General features: G+C 49.6%; 1 protein-coding gene across 1 annotated transcript; it reads right to left on the minus strand.

Annotated features, from left to right (window-relative positions):
* Positions 1-159: 159 nt before the first annotated feature.
* On the minus strand, positions 160-16,130 carry TSG101 (tumor susceptibility 101). Its single transcript, XM_073658211.1, has 10 exons — positions 15,944-16,130; positions 11,905-11,989; positions 9,857-9,922; positions 9,026-9,189; positions 7,921-8,041; positions 6,902-6,962; positions 6,532-6,635; positions 2,793-2,995; positions 2,301-2,540; positions 160-992 (listed from the first exon to the last, which is right to left on the minus strand). The coding sequence occupies exons 1-10, from the start codon at positions 15,983-15,985 to the stop codon at positions 903-905; spliced, it is 1,176 nt and encodes a 391-aa protein (XP_073514312.1). The 5' UTR covers positions 15,986-16,130; the 3' UTR covers positions 160-902.
* Positions 16,131-19,607: the final 3,477 nt, after the last annotated feature.

A 19,607-nucleotide genomic window follows, 5' to 3' on the forward strand; every position in this document is an offset into this window, starting at 1 on the left:
TTGACGACTTAATGAAACAATGATTAAACCCATCGTTAAGACGGTACGACTACTACACCCGTTTTACCTGCCGTCTCCCTACGGTTGCATCCTTCCTAGTCTCACCCAGAAATATTCCCTCTACTTTCATCTTAATAAAAGCAACACAAAAAGAAAGAATTAGTATTTATTTATTTAATACATATTAATAAAATTATTCACATACAGGTGGATTTGATGCTGTGTAAGCACAGCAAGAAGCTCCAGGTGCACTGTACAGCTGCTTCACATACAAATATAGACAGGGCAAAAAACGCTCAAATTACAGGCAAATGAATCCTGACGTACGGCCTCCTCTGCAAAGCCAGCGCTGGACGGAAAACCTTCCTATGGCGGAGATTTGCGGCACGGACTCAGTTGCTCCTTAGCCATGGCGTGATCGGCGTTCACTTAGTGTAATATATTGGTGCTAAGGAGCCAGCGACGTGACCGGGCAGCAAATCTCAGCAAGCGGAAACTTTTCCTGTTAAAAAAAGAAAAAAATATATATTTGTACAAATCGGACCTCTATACTCGGCCCGCTACACAATGACCTAACTGGTAACCAGAAAATCTAGTAAGCTATACAGAAGTAGCGGACGTCCTCGTACCCCCTATACATGATTCATCCCTGCCCCCTCCTCTATTCTCGGTACCGACCAGAGGGGGTACTATAATGTCCGCCGCTCTTCTGGTTACCTCGCTCTGTGAGTACAATCTAAACCAAAGACAAAGTGCATCGCTCTGAGACCGTCACCCCCACCAGCAGAAAACTAACAGCAGTTTTTCTTTTTTCATTATTTTTTTACAATAATTTAACCCAAATCTCTAATGATCTCAGGAATTGAGAAAATAAAATAAAAATGAGGGTGGGGGGGTTGATGTTAATACAGATCGCTCAGTCCGGCCGTCTTCCTGGCTTTCTGCATCAGCGCTCTGAGCTGGAACTGCTTGCGGGACAGGAGACGGACATGCTGGAAAAAAGCAGAGAAGACCTTGGTAAGTAAGGGTCCCAAAAAATGTACACAGCACATATGAATAGCTAATGTGAAGCCATGTCAAACACTATGCAATAGCATTTTCCCCAGCTGCTGCAGAACCTCTCATGAGGCTTCCTCTAAAGCTATGTGCCCACGTAGCGTTTTTGCCGCTTTTTTACGGCCGCGAAAACGCTTGTAAAACCGTCTGCCACGCAAAGTAATGTGAATTCGGATGTGCTGTGCACATGATGCGCTAATTAGCGTGCCGAATTCGCATTGCGTTGCAAAACGCAGCACGACCATTTCTACTGCGATTACGCTGCAAATTCGCAGCCATTGAAGAACATTGAAACGCAGCAAACCCGCAGGTATATGTGGATTTGCTGCGTTTCAATTAAACTGAATGGCCACAAATTTGTGGCGTAATCACAGTGCATGGGATGAAGAGGAGACTACAACGCCTCTTCATCCCGGCTACCATGCGGTGAAAAAAAGAAAGTTAAAAATAAAAAAAAAAAAACTGTATACTCACCTCTCCGGTCTTCTCCCGGCCGCGTCCTCTCTCCTCGGCGTCCCGCGGTGTACTTGCAGGACCTGCGGTGACGTAATTTAGTCAGCTGTGGTCACGCGACCATCAGCTGACGTCAGCGGTCGTGTGACCATCAGCAGACTAAATTACGCCACCGCAGGTCCTACCAGTACACCGCGGGACGCCAAGGAGAGAGGATTGCCGCCGGGAGGAGACTGGAGAGGCGAGTATACAGGTTTTTTTTTTTATTTTTACTATTGATGCTGCATTTAAAGCATCTAAGTTGGTCACACAATATAAATCCATGCCAGTTGCATGGATTTATATTGTGTGACCAACTTGTCAAGCACTTTCCAAGTGATGCTCAAAATCGCTTGGAAAACTGCTTGAGAAAAAACGCATGCGAAAACGCTGAAAAAATGCTGAAAAAACGCTTCTCTCTGGCAGAAAAAAATGCATGTAAATCTGCATGCGTTTTTTTCTGCCAGAGAGAAGCAAAAACGCTCTGCATCAAATCGGCTACGTGGGCACATAGCCTAAAACTGTGTGAAAATAGGAGACGGGGGGGGGGATCCAGAAGGAACTGTCTGAGCAATCTGCGGTTGGATTTTTTTTCCACTGTAAATACAGTTAATGAACTCTAAGGTGGCTGATAAGAGAATAATAGATCATACTGAAATGCAGACACACAGACGGACCCTTACAATCTATTAATGATTGGTGGTGGATATCTGACTCTCGGCACAGCTGTGGCATTTTAGTAAGAGACGCACCTTGAGAAAGACGTCCAGGTCTATCACGCCACGTCTGAGCGCTTCCCCCAGGTAAAAGATGGTGTCTTCTATAGCGTTCTCCTCCGCATACAGGTTCAGGATCTGCTTATAGAGCGGTGCTGTTGGCACGATCACCTCGTCAATGTCTCTGTACTCGGACTGGCTCTCCATCTTCTCCACCACCGCTCCCAGCTCCTCGTCTTTCTTTCTTAGGGTTTCAATATTTTTATCCACTTCCGTCTGATGGTAAGATAGAAAATTCAGGTATAAAAGCAGAAGGGTTCTGATTATCGGGCTTAGTGTGAACAGCTTGGTCTTCCATGCACAGTAGCGCTCGGCCACCTGGCTGTGCATGGCACGGCCACGCTCACCGCTGTGTCCTCGCTACATCTGCTATTGGGAACATTAGGTGACACTATTGGATCCAACAAATTGAAAACACACAGTTCTAAGGCGGAATCCCGACCATAAATCTGCTAAATCGTGAATTACCACTTCCTGGTCCAGCCGGGTGACCATCTCCTCCAGCTTCTGGTGGCCTTTCTTCAGATCCTCCTCGGTGCGCTTCAGAGCATTCAGCTCCGCCTGGGCGCGGTCTATTTCTTCCTTCATCCTCCATCTTAACTTGTCACTTACAGCGGAAATAAGGGAAGCCCGGATTGTGTCCTCACCGATGGTGCCGTCTCGGGCTGGACCTGAAAGTTAGGGGGTCTGGATAATATCCTCACAGGTATGACAGCAATAGGGGGGTGACGGACCACTCAAGGGGACATCATATTCTTTAGCCTTTCCTTAGCAGCAAGAGCGCCCTCCATCCTACAAATTGTCCGCTTCCTGCAATGATTTCCACCCCATGGACCAAATAGAGGGTTTGCAGCTGCCATTGGCTCACGATTATCCAGTCAGCCGCCCATTTACCAAAACCTACAATGTCAGGGTAATGCAATAAATGGAGGGTCCGTTATCCGTCACATAGAGGTAAAGGTTTCTGGAGGGTCTCAGCACTGTGATACAGTACTGAATGTGGGGGAAGGAAAGAGATGTATATATGTTAAGGATGTTCTAATGATCAAGCTGCGGTTCATAGATCTGTTATTGAAAAGGTAACTCCAGAAAGGCTGGAATGAGGAGTGTAGCCGAAACAAAAATCTGCAAGACACTGACCTGCACGTAAAAGCTCCTTACACGTATGATAGCAGATCCTGTAATCTAATCTGGGGATGATACCATGGGCGGTTTAGTTTAATTATCAGCCTGATTGTAAATCCCAAGTGCAGATGTCTCCTACAAGCTGTCACCGTCAGCAGTGCACCACAGGGCCGGCCCGCACCGGTCGTCTGTCATTCCTGGACATGCACTCAGCACGTGGCAGGAGACGGCCGCACATCCGGCACAATCAGGGCTCTGCCGGCAGAGAAGTGAATGGGAGCACACAGACAGCGGAGTGAGCAGATCGCCCCTCACTCTAATGGAGGACTGCCCCCAGTAATGAAGGCTTTGAACCCTTTTGTTGCTGAATGGATCCGATTTCATTTATATTCAAATTATAAATTCATCTTAAATATCATCAAGGGTTAAAAATACATAACTGCCTCCTGCTTGAAACAGCACCCCCCTTGTCCATTGGCTGTGTCTGGTATTGCAGATGGTCTCTAGAGCTTTGAGCTGCAGTACCATGCATAATCAGTGACCAGGTGTGGCGCTGTTGCTGTACTGAATTCTATGGCCATTGTATCTCTGTGGGGCATATTTTCGAAGCCCGCTGCACCAGGACTGTGGTGCACACTGTAAGCCAAGTAATAGGTGGTATAAACACAGACCCCATATTGAGCCCCCGTGATAAATATGGGGCTTTATCACATGGTCAGGACTAGTAATTAGACTGTATTGCTAAATCTGCCCCAATGGGAGAGAAATCCTTTCATTTCGGCAGTGATCCATCTCTGTGCCCTAGATGTGACCCCGCAGTATTTCACTATTTTTATCTCGGCCGTGTGGGCTTTGTGCCATCTGGGCTGAAATCACCTTTAACCTTTTTAGCAAACAGCGTCAGGTTACAGCAGCGCCGGTCGTACAGCACAGAGGACGGCCTGGTATATGTGCATCCACAGCTGCAGACCCAGCGATTACCAATTATTATTAATGGGCTCCGCGGCCGATCTCATGTGGATATGGAGGAAAACTGCATTTAATTTGAGCCCGTGCACACTTCTTAGATAAGCAGTGCAGGTACTGCCTGACGGCCCTTTATCTCGGGCTAGTGGAGATATATGATCATTATGCTGCGTTTACAGTGCATTTTTATAGTACATCAGATCGGTGGGGGTCCGAACCTGGTACCCACCACTGATCAGCTACTCCAGTGCCAGCCGGGTGTGAGCACTGTACACCGGTGTAGTGGCCCTACAAAGTACGGCAGCTCTGTACATTCACTTCGTTGGAGCTGATCTGCAGTACCCAGGAGCGGCCACTAGACGGTGCTGTACTTGGCACAATACTCTACTGATTGGGGCTGGGGGGCAAGTGACAGATCCTCCACCAGTCTGATCCTAAACATAGGCCACCAATACCATAAGTCTAGACAACCCCTTTACAGAAGACAAGTCTGCACCCTGACATGTCTTTCCCAATTAAAGCAATTTGGGAACATTTTTTCTTCCCACTCTGTTATACTATGACCCAATTAGTCCTCCTGGAAATGTATGAATAAACGGACAAGTGGGAGTTACCAGTTTAGGATATGTAACTGAATAGTGCCAGCGTGTAGGGACACAAGCTATCGACAAGGGGGAATAGTAATGTCCAGATGTCATATTACTCAAATTTTCAGGAGGAATAACAGAGGAACAATACAGCATAGAAATGCATATTTAACTAAAACAGACATTAAATTGTTCTGTCGGGAGTCCATTTTTAAGGCCACGTTCACACCTTCAGTATTTGGTCAGTATTTTACATCAGTATTTGTAAGCTAAAACCAGGAGTGGAACAATCAGAGGAAAAGTATAATAGAAACACGTCACCACTTCTGTATTTATCACCCACTCCTGGTTTTAGCTTACAAATACTGATGTAACATACTGACCAAATACTGACGGCATCTTAAGAAATATAATCCTTGTAGTATTTACTCTGGGCTTCATAGATGAATGACACGTCCTGTCCTGTCCTGTCCTGTCCGGTCGTCTCAATCATCACATGGAGGAATACAACAACATGTAAAAAAGTTTTATGGACCACTAAAAAGTTGATTTAAAAAAAAAAAAAAAAAAAAAAAAAGTCGCATAAAAAACAAAGTTAAGAGTCTTGGAATACGTCAACAGGATTTTATTTAATTATTTTTATTGTGCTTAAGTAGTAAAACACACAAAAAAAACACTATCTCCATTTGGTATTGCTGTAATTATATGAATCAGAGAACAAGCAATTTTTGTTTTACCGTGCTAACTAAGGGGTTAATATGCGGAACCTTGTTTTAGGGCCTTAATGAGGTCATTAAGATTGTCTGATGATAACTTGGCAGAAAAATCTGAAGAGCCGATATGAATGGAGAGAGGACGATATGAATGGAGAGAGGACGATAATCACAGTGGTCGGGTTATGAAATACCAGTATAAATGGAGATGGATTTATTGCCAGAGCAAAGTTGGACATTGGCCGATGAATAAAGTTCTCAAGAACCCGGAAACCACAAACATAACAACCCTCGTACAGAAAAAACCTGCAGGAGCGCGACGCCCTCTTGTGGCTGAAAAGTACAAGATACAGAGCGCTGCCTTCTAGCGGCTCATGCCGACCTCTTAACCCTTCCGATGATGAGCTGCTGAACTTCTACCATTAGGCTCGCTAGCAGCTCCCCATCCTCTTCCCTTATACACAGTCACGTAAAGGCTGCACACATTAGACTGAAGTCGGCCAAACCCACCGGGATCGGCTGACAGTCTTCATGCGTATGGGGGTCTCCCGACATTGGAATTACAATGTCCCCGGGGATAAGCCACTGCCGAGCGCTCCTGTATATGGAGGAGTCAGGAGAGTTATCGGTCAGCCACATGATCACTTTCTAGTGTATATGGGGGGCGTTACAACATTGGATCCTTCCCCGACATCAAACGAGTGCTGCCCCCCGAATGTCACAGCTGCAGTTTGAGACCCTGAGCTCTACCATGACTTCCGTAAAAGTGAAAAAAAAAGTAATGTATGAACAGCAAAGATTCACAGCGGTACTCACCGGAGTTGGTAACTTGAGGATGAGTAACAGGGGGCTGAGGATACATCTGGGGGCCGGATGTTGGGGGATATGACCCACCTGCTGGATAGTAGCCAGGATACCCACTATGAACAGAAACCAGACAATTCATTTTTTAGAGACACTTCACCTTCGTGGTCAAAAGGCAGAAAATGTGACGAAGGCGGCCATATACGAGAAAGCCTGCGCCTGACAACTATGACCCATCTCCCCCCATACATAGGAACGCTCAGGGGTCCTACACAGGCCGCGCTATCAGAAACAGGGGGAGGAAACTGATTAAGTAAATAGATCAGCAAATTGTAAGTTTAGATATTTCTCATCTCCTTATATTGCATGGCATTTACTGTACCTTGGATTGGACGGGAGACCTGCCGAGGGGTAAGAGGGGATGGCGCCGGGCATGTATGAGGCTGAAATACATACGGAAAGGAATTATTAGTGATGAAAGGATAAAGGAAAAACGGACTGGATATTGGAAAGTAATAATGGAGTAAGATGGGCTGTTTCATCACGTAGAACAACCCTGAAACACTCTGTGCTACTGAAAGCCGAGCTCCTTCCACAATGTAAAATAATCAGAGGTTGATGGCAGTCATCATTTCCGTGATCCTGAAGTATATGGAATATTGTGGTCGGCCCTCAGTGTTACAGATTGCTCCAATACTAACAATGTAGAGACCACCACACAAAATACCACAATTCACAGCGGTGTATTTACTGATGTGTCAGCACAAGGATCAGGAGAAAAGGACGAACAATGTTTCAGTCTCACCAAGGCCTCGTTCACAGCCGGTGCCTTGTGAAAGGAGCGGTCTGGGTTAACGCCGACAGACTGAAAGATCTTGGCGAGACTGAAACGTTGGCCGTCCTTTTCTAGGATTCATGTCAGACGTAGGTCAGTGTGTAAGTACCAAAGCCAGGGGTTGGAAGACTACGTAAAGGTCTTCTTATTTTATTAATATAGTTATTTAGCATAAAAAGCTTTCGGGATGCAATGCTGCCTTCATACTGTAAAAAAAACAAGACAAACATGGATATTGAAGCTTAGGATACGTCCTCGAAATGCGTTGTACACTACAGCAGTAATACAATGTAAAGGGAATCTGTCATCGGGTTTATCTTGCAGGATCTGAGGGTCTCAGTATGGGCAGTATAACACCAGCCCCACATTCAATGTGTGAGTAGATATCATCGCTCCCCGGGTTCTGACGATTCTCTTGTGTGCAATTTTCTATCATTTTTAATTTTTCTTTGATAAGTCCAAATGTAGATGCAAAACTGCAAACCAACAGATTTCCGTGCAGAGCCGTCAGCCATCACGCTGATAACGTTTATTACCAAGGAAAGGTACAAAGAGATAAGACTCACTGTTGGGAGGTCCGGTGGCCGGGTACATGTATGGCGCCGGTGCAGATCGAGAAAAGACTGGTGGCTCCTCTCCAAATACGACAATCAGGATCTGAATTAACCCCAGCAAGTCTGACGGAGGCTGTAGAGAGGGAATAAAGCAGTGACTACCCTGTGCTGGACGCTGTACTCATCTGTGGCCCGCGGAGCGGCTGCATCCAGCACATTCTCATTGAGTCACGTTCTGCTACTGACACACTGTGCTGCTCTTCAGCTGTAACAAAGCGGTGGGTGATACCAGCTACACAGTCAGTACCGAGCATGAAGGAAAACAATGGAATACTAAAGCCTCTGCTTACATAATTAGCTACCTGTATATATACTATAATATCTATCAATCTATCTGTATACATCACTTGTGACCCAGGGTGACCTTGGTGGGTTAGGGGCTAGGTATTAATTTTTGAGGTCTCCTCTCTAAGTAACCGGACGGAACTGCCAGGTATGGAGAGGTGACTGAGCATGCACGTCTCTTTATTAAAGGGGGTGTCCACCATTGCCCTGCTTAATCAAATCAGGGCCCCATAAAAAAAAAAAGTAAATAAAAACAATTTATACTCTCCTCCCACTGCAAGGTTGGAGCAGCTTTTCCTGGTGGGTGACACATCATTGTTGTGTCACGAGACCGCTGCAGTCGATCAGCTGCTGGTCATAAATATTCTAGCAGAGCTAATGTCCGGACAAAATAGCAGAGGCTGCAGCCAGTCGGCGGACACAGACTGGCTGCAGTGCTCACGTAACAATGCGAGTGCCAGCTCAGGAGGCGAGGAACAGCTTTTCTTACTTTACGTGGGCATTTATGAAGGTCCATTCAGGTTTTTCTCAGATAAGAATAAATCCCTAAATCCCTTGATCAATTTCCTATATAAAGCATCTATTACCGAAGAATAACTGCTCTCACAGTAAAGAATCCTGCCTGCGGACGCACATTGGGTACGACCACATTATAGAGAGCTCTGTTCTGTGCATGGATATATCTATATACAGATGACCCGGGACCGGACAGAGACCCGGGACCGGACAGAAATCCTCCCCGAGGACGCTTCTTGCAGGCGACCGTACTCACGTGTTTCCATTCGTGCAGATACGGGAGGTAGATCTTGCCGTTAGCGTCTACATGTTTTCCGGTTTTTATGGTCATCGTACTGGTGGGTTTAACAAAGCAGATTGGGGGGTTGTAGGGGTAGGTGTCCAGCAGCCAGAGACATATGGGGATATTGTATGTGTTACCTATAGTAAATGGAAACGAATGAGTGAGAATGTCTGATATCTAGCAACCGCCATCATAATATCTAAAGCAGTGCAGCCTGTGGCTCTCCAGCTACTACAACTCCCAGCAAGTCCTGTCCGCCACAAGCTGGGAATTATAGTTTTACAACAGGTGGGGAGTCTGTGGGACCATTGAATGCTAAAATATGCAAAAAAAATATCCTTAAACCGCCTTGAGTACAGGGTCAATAAATATGCAGCTGCCATGATTTAGTGCATATACATTAAAAGTTTAATATTATATTAAAGCAACATAATAAAGCGAGCAATACCATCTGCCAATCTCTCACCAATCCGCATGGTGGAAATGCTTCTCAGGATTTCTCTGTGCAATTTTTTAGCGAGAGAAACCTTTGCTCTCTCTGAAGGGCCAGTGCAAATGATTTAATCAGTGCTGACCATTCCCGAAAACAGAGGCTGCGTCTAATGATTATTGCCCCACTCATGATTGCACGGGTACAGCAACAGCGACGGAGGGTTCAACACGAACGCCCAGGACGAGCGTGGACCTCATTAGTCCGGGCAGTGGAGAGATTCTCCCCAGTCTAATAGCGTATACACATTCCTGATAATATTTCTCCTTATACATTGTGGGCGAACTTTCCATTTTCCCACACCTTGAACTTACCTTTATAGGGTACAGGAATGGTGCCCGAGAGGCTGAGGAGCTCTCTGGAGGTGCCATCATTGAAAACTAAAAGGAGAAACAGCAATTAGTCTCTAACCCACAAATGTCGGCCAAGAATATTCCACAATGTCTCCGAACTTCTAGAGTTACCTCGGCTGGATATTGCTCTATGTCTGCACATGAGCAGCTGCCCCTCTCCTCATTGTGACAGGTGCTGTTTGACATCTTAGGGTGGTGCGTCTAATCTAAAGTTTGGTAGCTATTTTTACTCAAATTCTGTTTTTTTTGCTAAAGAAAGTCAATTTTTAAAGATCCCTCCTTGCTATCAATGAATGGAGCGCATTTTACCTGCACCAATACATAGTAACAAAACTGTACAGACGGGCTATTGCCATCCCATAAAACGGTGGCAGGATGTGCCGCCACTTTAAGATTAGTGGGGATCTGATGTCTGGGACACATAGTGATGCTCAGAATAAAAGGGGCGCAGCAAGAGAGGTGATCTGCGGACCCTTTAAGGCTAAGTGCCCACGATGCAGAAATGCTGCATATTTTTTCAGCATCTCCTTGGCAGTAAAAATGCATGCGGTTTTTACATGCGTTTTTCCTGCCAGGTAGAAGCGTTTGTCAAGCGTTCTTCACATGCATTTCCGCATGCGGGTTGTCAAGCGCTTACCAAGCGATTTTAGCATCACTTGGAAAGTGCTTGACAACTTGGTCACACTATATAAATCCATGCAACCGGCATAGATTTATATAGTGTGACCAAGTTACGATGCTGCAAATGCAACATCAATAGTAAAAATGAAAAAAAAGAAAATGGTGAAAAAAAAACATTATACTCCCCTTCCGATGGCCCCCGGTCTCCTTATCCGGTGTCTTCGCCGGCTCGCGGTGGTGTAAAAGGACCTTCAATGACGTCATTTGGTCGCGTGACCTGTCACATGACTAAATGACGTCATAGAAGGTCCTTTTACACCACCGCGAGCCGCCGAAGACACCGGATGCACCGTACAGGAGACCGGGGGACATCGGAAGGTGAGTATAATGTGTTTTTTTTATTTTAATTCTTTTTGAACAGGTACTATGGTACCTGGGTCTGGAGGAGAGTCTCCTCTTCTCCAGACCCGGGTACCATCCGCACATTGAAACGCTTAATATCCGCATGTGCATATGTAGTCATGTGGATATTATGAGATTCAATGCAAGTCAATGGTGGCAATTATGCCGCATTTCCGCAAGGTTAATAGACATGCTGCAGATTTTCCCGCAATGATAATCCGCAGCGGAAATTTCCGCAGCATGTGCACAGCACATGCAGATCATCATTGGGTATCATGGGACACGTGTTACCAAGCGTTTTCGCTGCGGAAATTCCGCGGCGAAAACGCTTGAGAAATGCATCGTGGGCACGCAGCTTAACACCACACACCAAGACATACGACCCCCCGGCTGTACAGGGACCCGAATTGAGCGGTGCTGCAGCTCCCTCACAGTGAGGGAGAACAGTGAAGGGGCTGCGGAGCAACAAGAGCACAGACATCTTCATTTTTGGAATCTGTGTAGGTCCCAAGGCCGGACCCACATCGACCATAAAGTGATGACATGCTCCAGACATATGCCATCACGTTTCAAGATAGGAATACCCTTGCATTGGTTTCAATAAATTCCCTTTATTTCCTCGTGTTCTCGGCTGAAGGACGATATAAAGAAAGCTTTTTCTTATGTGCAGAATAGGATTTTGAGGTGGTGGTAGGCGACAACGTCTATCATTCACTTCCTTTGTAGACGGAGGAAGAAGTGAACATGAGACAGAGACCACTTTGTCTCCTGCACCTCCCCCTCCATGGGATCAGTCCTCGCTGTCTGGTGTCCTGCGGCGTTGGGGGGTCGCTGTTAGGGTGTGATGGTGCCGCAAAAATATATACATGATAAAATCCAATTTGGTGCAAAGAGCCTGGGATAAGCCTGAGAGGGGCGCTGCATTGTGGTGCCTATGACGGGACACAATACCTCGCTACTGCCCCCTGCAGACATCCGTCACGTACCATAATGGTCAGGTAATGGTTTGAGGTCTCTGTAAAGCCCGATGACATTCATGATCTCCCGCACTGACAGATCTCTGTATTTGTACTGAAATAAAGCAGAAAAAAAATATTAAAAATCACAACAAAAAGCCCCATCAGCCTCAGATACATCTCTTCAATGTGAATGTGCAGCATCAAACACTATTTTACATTTTTAAAATCTTAATTGGCCTCAATATTTTGATCTAATACAATTTTTAATATATTTATAGGTCGCAGATACATTGCTACAAAACGTATGCACAGAGATGGTTACAAGATACAATTCTGTATTCCTGCAGCCACCACTAGGGGGAGCTCACTGAATGCAGCTTTATTATTGGGTTCAGTATATACAGTATGCAGTAAGCCCCCCCTAGTGGTGGCTGCGAACAGCCATGTGGCTCCCAGGCTTAGATCCTTTAGTTTTAGGTTATGTGCCCATGATGCAGAAATGCTGCATATTTTTTCCGCTTCTCCCTGGCAGGAAAAATGCATGCGGATTTTACATGCGGTTTTCCTGCCAGGTAGAAGCGTTTGTCAAGCGTTTTTGCATGCATTTCCGCATGCGGGTTGACAAGCGCTTTTCCAAGCGATTTTAGCATCACTTGGAAAAGTGCTTGACAACTTGGTCACACTATATAAATCCATGGAACCGGCATAGAGTTATATAGTGTGACCAAGTAATAGTTTCAAAAAAAAAAGAAAAAAAAAGAATAAGAATGGTAAAACAAAGATTATACTCACCTTCCGATGACCCCCAGTGTCTCCTCCGCTACATCCGGCCTGTTGTATGGGTCGCGGTGGTGTGAAAGGACCTGCCATGACATCATTGAGTCATGTGACAGGTCACGCGACCGCTGACGCCGGCGGTCACGTGACCTGTCACATGACTCAATGACGTCATGGAAGGTCCTTTCACACCACCGCGACCCAAGCAACAGACCGGACGCATCGCTGTGGATACCGGGGGTCATCAGAAGGTAAGTATAATCTTTATTTTAAATTCTTTTTAACAGGTTCTATGGTACCCGGGTCTGGAGGAGAGTCTCCTCTTCTCCAGACCTGGGTACCATCTGCACATTAAACCGTATGATATCCGCTTGTGCACATGTAGTGATGCAGATATTATGAGATTCAATGCAAGTCAATGGCGGCAATTACGCTGCGTGTCCGCAAAATTAATGGACATGCTGCGTATTTTTCCGCAACGATAATCCGCAGCATGTGCACAACAGAGGCGGATTATCATTGGGGACCATGGGGCACGTATTATCAAGCGTTTTCGCTGCGGAAATTCTGCGGCAAAAACGCTTGAAAAACGCATAGTGGGCACACAGCCTTAAGGTGCAGGGGTGTAACAGTGTCTCTGGCCATGACGCCCCCGTACATGTACTGTATGTGTAGCTGACATTCATCTGCTAGAACAGGGGGGACATGACGTGTGGACGCAGATACAATGTCTGCACTCCATTCCAGCAGATCACAGGATCCGGGTGGCTTTACTCCTCAGGTGTCACTTCCTTAAATAGAAATCTGCAGGGACTCAGGTAGTGATGCCTTCCAGTGACATCATAATGACTCATGGCTGTCAGCACATGACTAACTGCCCATACACAAGGCTTAAAGGGACAGCGGCATACAATAAAGAAATGCACTGACAGTAAATGTACAGTACATCCATCATACACGGATTAACGGCAGGTGGGAGACGGGGGGGGGGGGGAAGACGGGAGACGGCGCCGAGGCCAGGATACCGGGGGGAAAGACGGGAGACGGCGCCGAGGCCGGGATACCGGGGGGGAAAGACGGGAGACGGCGCCGAGGCCGGGATACCGGGGGGGAAAGACGGGAGACGGCGCCGAGGCCGGGATACCGGGGGGGAAAGACGGGAGACGGCGCCGAGGCCGGGATACCGGGGGGGAAAGACGGGAGACGGCGCCGAGGCCGGGATACCGGGGGGGAAAGACGGGAGACGGCGCCGAGGCCGGGATACCGGGGGGGAAAGACGGGAGACGGCGCCGAGGCCGGGATACCGGGGGGGAAAGACGGGAGACGGCGCCGAGGCCGGGATACCGGGGGGGAAAGACGGGAGACGGCGCCGAGGCCGGGATACCGGGGGGGAAAGACGGGAGACGGCGCCGAGGCCGGGATACCGGGGGGGAAAGACGGGAGACGGCGCCGAGGCCGGGATACCGGGGGGGAAAGACGGGAGACGGCGCCGAGGCCGGGATACCGGGGGGGAAAGACGGGAGACGGCGCCGAGGCCGGGATACCGGGGGGGAAAGACGGGAGACGGCGCCGAGGCCGGGATACCGGGGGGGAAAGACGGGAGACGGCGCCGAGGCCGGGATACCGGGGGGGAAAGACGGGAGACGGCGCCGAGGCCGGGATACCGGGGGGGAAAGACGGGAGACGGCGCCGAGGCCGGGATACCGGGGGGGAAAGACGGGAGACGGCGCCGAGGCCGGGATACCGGGGGGGAAAGACGGGAGACGGCGCCGAGGCCGGGATACCGGGGGGGAAAGACGGGAGACGGCGCCGAGGCCGGGATACCGGGGGGGAAAGACGGGAGACGGCGCCGAGGCCGGGATACCGGGGGGGAAAGACGGGAGACGGCGCCGAGGCCGGGATACCGGGGGGGAAAGACGGGAGACGGCGCCGAGGCCGGGATACCGGGGGGGAAAGACGGGAGACGGCGCCGAGGCCGGGATACCGGGGGGGAAAGACGGGAGACGGCGCCGAGGCCGGGATACCGGGGGGGAAAGACGGGAGACGGCGCCGAGGCCGGGATACCGGGGGGGAAAGACGGGAGACGGCGCCGAGGCCGGGATACCGGGGGGGAAAGACGGGAGACGGCGCCGAGGCCGGGATACCGGGGGGGAAAGACGGGAGACGGCGCCGAGGCCGGGATACCGGGGGGGAAAGACGGGAGACGGCGCCGAGGCCGGGATACCGGGGGGGAAAGACGGGAGACGGCGCCGAGGCCGGGATACCGGGGGGGAAAGACGGGAGACGGCGCCGAGGCCGGGATACCGGGGGGAAAGACGGGAGACGGCGCGGAGGCCGGGATACCGGGGGGAAAGACGGGAGACGGCGCGGAGGCCGGGATACCGGGGGGAAAGACGGGAGACGGCGCGGAGGCCGGGATACCGGGGGGAAAGACGGGAGACGGCGCGGAGGCCGGGATACCGGGGGGAAAGACGGGAGACGGCGCGGAGGCCGGGATACCGGGGGGGAAAGACGGGAGACGGCGCGGAGGCCGGGATACCGGGGGGAAAGACGGGAGACGGCGCGGAGGCCGGGATACCGGGGGGAAAGACGGGAGACGGCGCGGAGGCCGGGATACCGGGGGGAAAGACGGGAGACGGCGCGGAGGCCGGAATACCGGGGGAGGGGGGGGGGATACGGCGCGGAGGCCGGGATACCGGGGGAGGGGGGGGGGGATACGGCGCGGAGGCCGGGATACCGGGGGAGGGGGGGGGGGATACGGCGCGGAGGCCGGGATACCGGGGGAGGGGGGGGATAGGGCGCGGAGGCCGGGATACCGGGGGAGGGGATACGGCGCGGAGGCCGGGATACCGGGGGGAAAGACGGGAGACGGCGCGGAGGCCGGGATACCGGTGGAGGGGGGGGGGATACGGCGCGGAGGCCGGGATACCGGGGGAGGGGGGATACGGCGCGGAGGCCGGGATACCGGGGGAGGGGGGGGGGGATACGGCGCGGAGGCCGGGATACCGGGGGAGGGGGGGGGGATACGGCGCGGAGGCCGGGATACCGGGGGAGGGGGGGGGGAATACGGCGCGGAGGCCGGGATACCGGGGGAGGGGTGGGGGGATACGGCGCGGGGGCCGGGATACCGGGGGAGGCGGGAGACGGCAGGGAGTGTTGGGGGGGGTTTATACATGATACAGAGGCCGCGATAACGGGGGCGGTGTCAGAGAATGTTGGTGGGACCACAGTGACAGGGACTCCCGCGGGTCAGACGTGGTGACCCGCTTGTGTGCGGTGCTCTCCTCACCTTGCTCAGCATCTTCTTCAGCTGGGCCTCTGGCACCGCCATGGTGAGGGGTGTCCCCGCCGCTCACTCACAGTCCCCGATCTCCCTCCGTTTCCCTCTTTGGGCTCCTAGAACCAAACCCAGCGAAGCCGGAAATCCAGCTGTCCGCACTGCGACTTCCGCTCCTGGCGCTTACGTCACTTCCCTGGATACAGCAGTGTGTTACCATGGGGACCACAGTCCGCGCTGCAGCCGCCATGTTGGATAAGGGCAGGTCTCCCTGACTCCAGCTTTTACATTGAGAGACTATTTTTTATCGAATAAATGATCTAAGTAGTAAAATAAATCCTCTATACAGATCTGCTGTCCGCACATTGTAATATCGAATATTAACATTTATATATGAGGCATAGTCTCTATAGAATCAGATTGCATCATATGATGGCGCAATACAACCAGATATAACCACCCAACTGCAGAAATGGGAAGGGGAACTGCCAAGTGGACATTTCATATCCCTAGTGACTTCTGGGCCTATTACAGCAGTAGGCCGCGGCGCTGCCGTTTCCTGTACTGCGGCTCACGGTTGCGCTGCTGTGCAAAAAAAAATAGTGAAGGGGCCGCAGTCCTGAATCTGCAGCGCAAACGGAGACATCACTTGAGATGGGAATAACCGTTTAAGTAATTGTCCTCAGTCTCCAGCATTGGTCTACTGGAGCGGGCACAGGGGCGGACGTCCTGGGTGCAAAATGTCATAAGAAAAAGGGGAGTAAGGGGCTGTCTTCCAATCGATTTCTGGGTAGAAGTAAATATCGCCCTCTTCACTTTGCTCATGTACTGTCTAATGCATCTTTAATACCCCTCAACCAGATATTTCAGGACTGCTCTATCCCTCCAAGAGCCGACTATGACTATAGACAATTGAAACATTTCTATTCCCATGTTAGAAAAGATAGACGGCTCAATAGGGATTTTACAAATTTTGAAAAACTGTTCCTGTCGTCGTCTCCACCCTCGCACTCCATCTTACTGCTCTATAAACACCTAATAGCCCATACTACAACTACCAGACCACCCTATTGCGATGCATGGGAAAGAGAACTGGCCAAATCTTTTGAAGACTCACAATGCGCTAAAGGTTTTCAATTTGCTCACAAAACGTCAATTGCAACCAAAGCTCAAGAGACCTCCTTTAAGATCATCTCCAGATGGTACCGGGTTCCTGTATTACTTCATAAGTGGTTTCCCGCAGTATCAGATAGAAGCTGGAGATGTGGAGTGGAAGAGGGGACGATGACACACATTTGGTGGAGCTGTCCCATAATAAAAGGTTTCTGGACTCAGGTAATTCAGACTATTAAAAAAACGTCTGGTCTTTCTGTGCCCGACTCTCCTGAATCTCTTTTGCTCTTTATGATCCCAATTAGTCTCACCAAATACAAAAGGTCTTTAATAAGCTACCATATACAGGCTGCTAAGAATGTCATTCCTCATCACTGGAAAGTACTTCACCTACTCTGGAGGAGCGGTTCTGTGAAATAGCCCTTCTAAATAGGATGGAACATTTGATTGCCCGATCCCCCACAGATTGTGATACTGTGAGACTTGATTGAATCTCAGGAATCCGATGCCTAGCGTCTTTCATCAGACTGATGTGACCCACCCTTTTCTCTGGTGCGTTTCTTCTCTGTACTGATTATGCTCCGTGTTGGTTCGCGCCTGACTGCACCATGTAGGATTTTAGTAACTTCATAATTGTAATACTGATGTCCTAAAATGTTCCCTTCCTTCCTTTTTCTTCCTATAACTTGATGTTTTATTGGACCTTATACTTTTAATCTATGATATATTGATGCTGATATTGTCCTGGTTATTCTTATTTTTTTGTATTTTTGTAATTGAAAATTATTTAACCTTTCAATAAAAATTTAATTTTGAAAAAGGGAAGTAAATTAGCATTGGTGTTGTTAGCGCCCTAGGTCTGGAAATGTGTGCGCGTCCCAGACTTGTAGCCCGGTGCCCCAGATCTGGGACCATGCGCATGTCCCAGACTTGTAGGCCAGTGCCCCAGATCTGGGACCATGTGCGTGTCCCAGACTTGTAACCCGGTGCCCTAGATCTGGGACAATGCGTGTGTCCCAGACTTGTAGCCCGGTGCCCCATGTCTGGGACCATGCGCATGTCCCAGACTTGTAACCCGGTGTCCTAGATCTGGGACCATGCGCGTGTCCCAGACTTGTAGCCCGGTGCCCCAGATCTGGGACCATGCGCGTGTCCCAGACTTGTTGGCCGATGCCCTAGATCTGTGACCATGTGCGTGTCCCAGACTTGTTGGCCAATGCCCTAGATCTGGGACCATGCGCATGTCCCAGACTTGTAACCCGGTACCCTAGATCTGGGACCATGCGAGTGTCCCAGACTTGTTGGTTGATGCCCTAGATCTGGGACCGCGAACGTGTCCCAGACTTGTAGGCCGATGCCCCAGATCTGAGCGCCACTTTGAACTACATTGTCTCCAACAAGACACCAGTAAGGATGGATTCTGTAGATCAGGGCTCCATAAGATGCCTCACCTGTTTGTCCTGCACACCAGGTGAGCGTTTTGGCGCAATAACATCACATTGAGCCCTCTGTGTCCGTTTGCTCTGTGTGTAAGGGAAAAGAGGGGTCACATGCTAGGCTTAGATGAGTATAAACTTAATTTGTACTGGCACAATGATGGCATTATTACTTTATAACGGGCACTCATGGGTGCATTATTACTAAGTTAGGGGGTGCATTACTTGCCTTGACCCAGATGTTGGCGAGCCACGCCACGTCACTGGTCCATTAAGTTCACATGATCTTCTAACTTTCAGCACTATGGCCAAACAAACACTTTTTAGATCAATCTTGACTGATTCTGACGATTTTATCAGGACCAGCCAGCCATCCAATGTGTTTAGGATGTCCAGAGTCTCCTCCGATAACAGGCAGGAGCAGTATCTGTTGCTTTCTGCTTCACTTGCCCATCTGCAGTCCTGTCCCATGCACTGGTCATTTCCGCTGCTTCATCACCTCCTGTCCGAGCTACTCACTGTGACCTACGACTTAAAGAATCCATCTCACCAGGAGAGCTTAAAACAGGGGTAATGGATTAGGCAATATGATTTAAGCTCCGCACCTGCAGTGCTCAACTCGAATAGTGGAGTCGGATAAAGTTTGTGTGTAGCAGCAGCACTAAAGGGAATGCAAGGTCACAGGAGCCGGTCCACACCGCTACGAAGGAAAAAAGGCGTATTGGACAGGTAGCACGGAAATATAGTGGTAAAATGGCAAAAAAGTGGGCTTTGAGGCTAAAGGAGAAGGGTGCACTAAAACTAGAGGAGACCAGGAGGTGGGCTGCACAATGTAAAGAAGGCTGGGTAGCAGGAAACCCCAAAGACAGAATTGGTGGAAATAGTGTCATTAGTCAGAGACCAGACAGCCTGGGGCAGTGGAGTTATCTGTAGAAAGGGGGCTGGAAGCATACACAGAGGGTTATACTTCCCTGTAGATCCTCTTCAGTTCGACTCCAACAGGATCACTGTGGTGAGTGGGAGCACAGGTGGGGAGCAGACTCAAATGTTGGTAACCCTAAAGGACCCCAACAAACATTAGATCGCCAATCGTTTCACTGAGAGCCATCTCACCCCAATCTTCCACA

The sequence above is a fragment of the Phyllobates terribilis genome, unplaced genomic scaffold (assembly GCF_046119375.1).
Source record: "Phyllobates terribilis strain yellow unplaced genomic scaffold, ASM4611937v1 Scaffold_13__5_contigs__length_258822181, whole genome shotgun sequence".
Lineage (NCBI taxonomy): Eukaryota > Metazoa > Chordata > Amphibia > Anura > Dendrobatidae > Phyllobates > Phyllobates terribilis.

What these genes read in the sequence shown, in the direction of transcription:
- TSG101 (XM_073658211.1), bottom strand. Translation starts at nt 15,985, where the DNA reads ATGGCGGTGCCAGAGGCCCAGCTGAAGAAGATGCTGAGCAAG. An exon ending in ACCATTACCTGACCATTATG is followed by an intron (nt 9,923 to 11,904) that starts GTACGTGACGGA and finishes TTCTCCTTTTAG; the next exon opens with TTTTCAATGATGGCACCTCC. An exon ending in ATCTGCACGAATGGAAACAC is followed by an intron (nt 8,042 to 9,025) that starts GTGAGTACGGTC and finishes CCCTCTCTACAG; the next exon opens with CCTCCGTCAGACTTGCTGGG.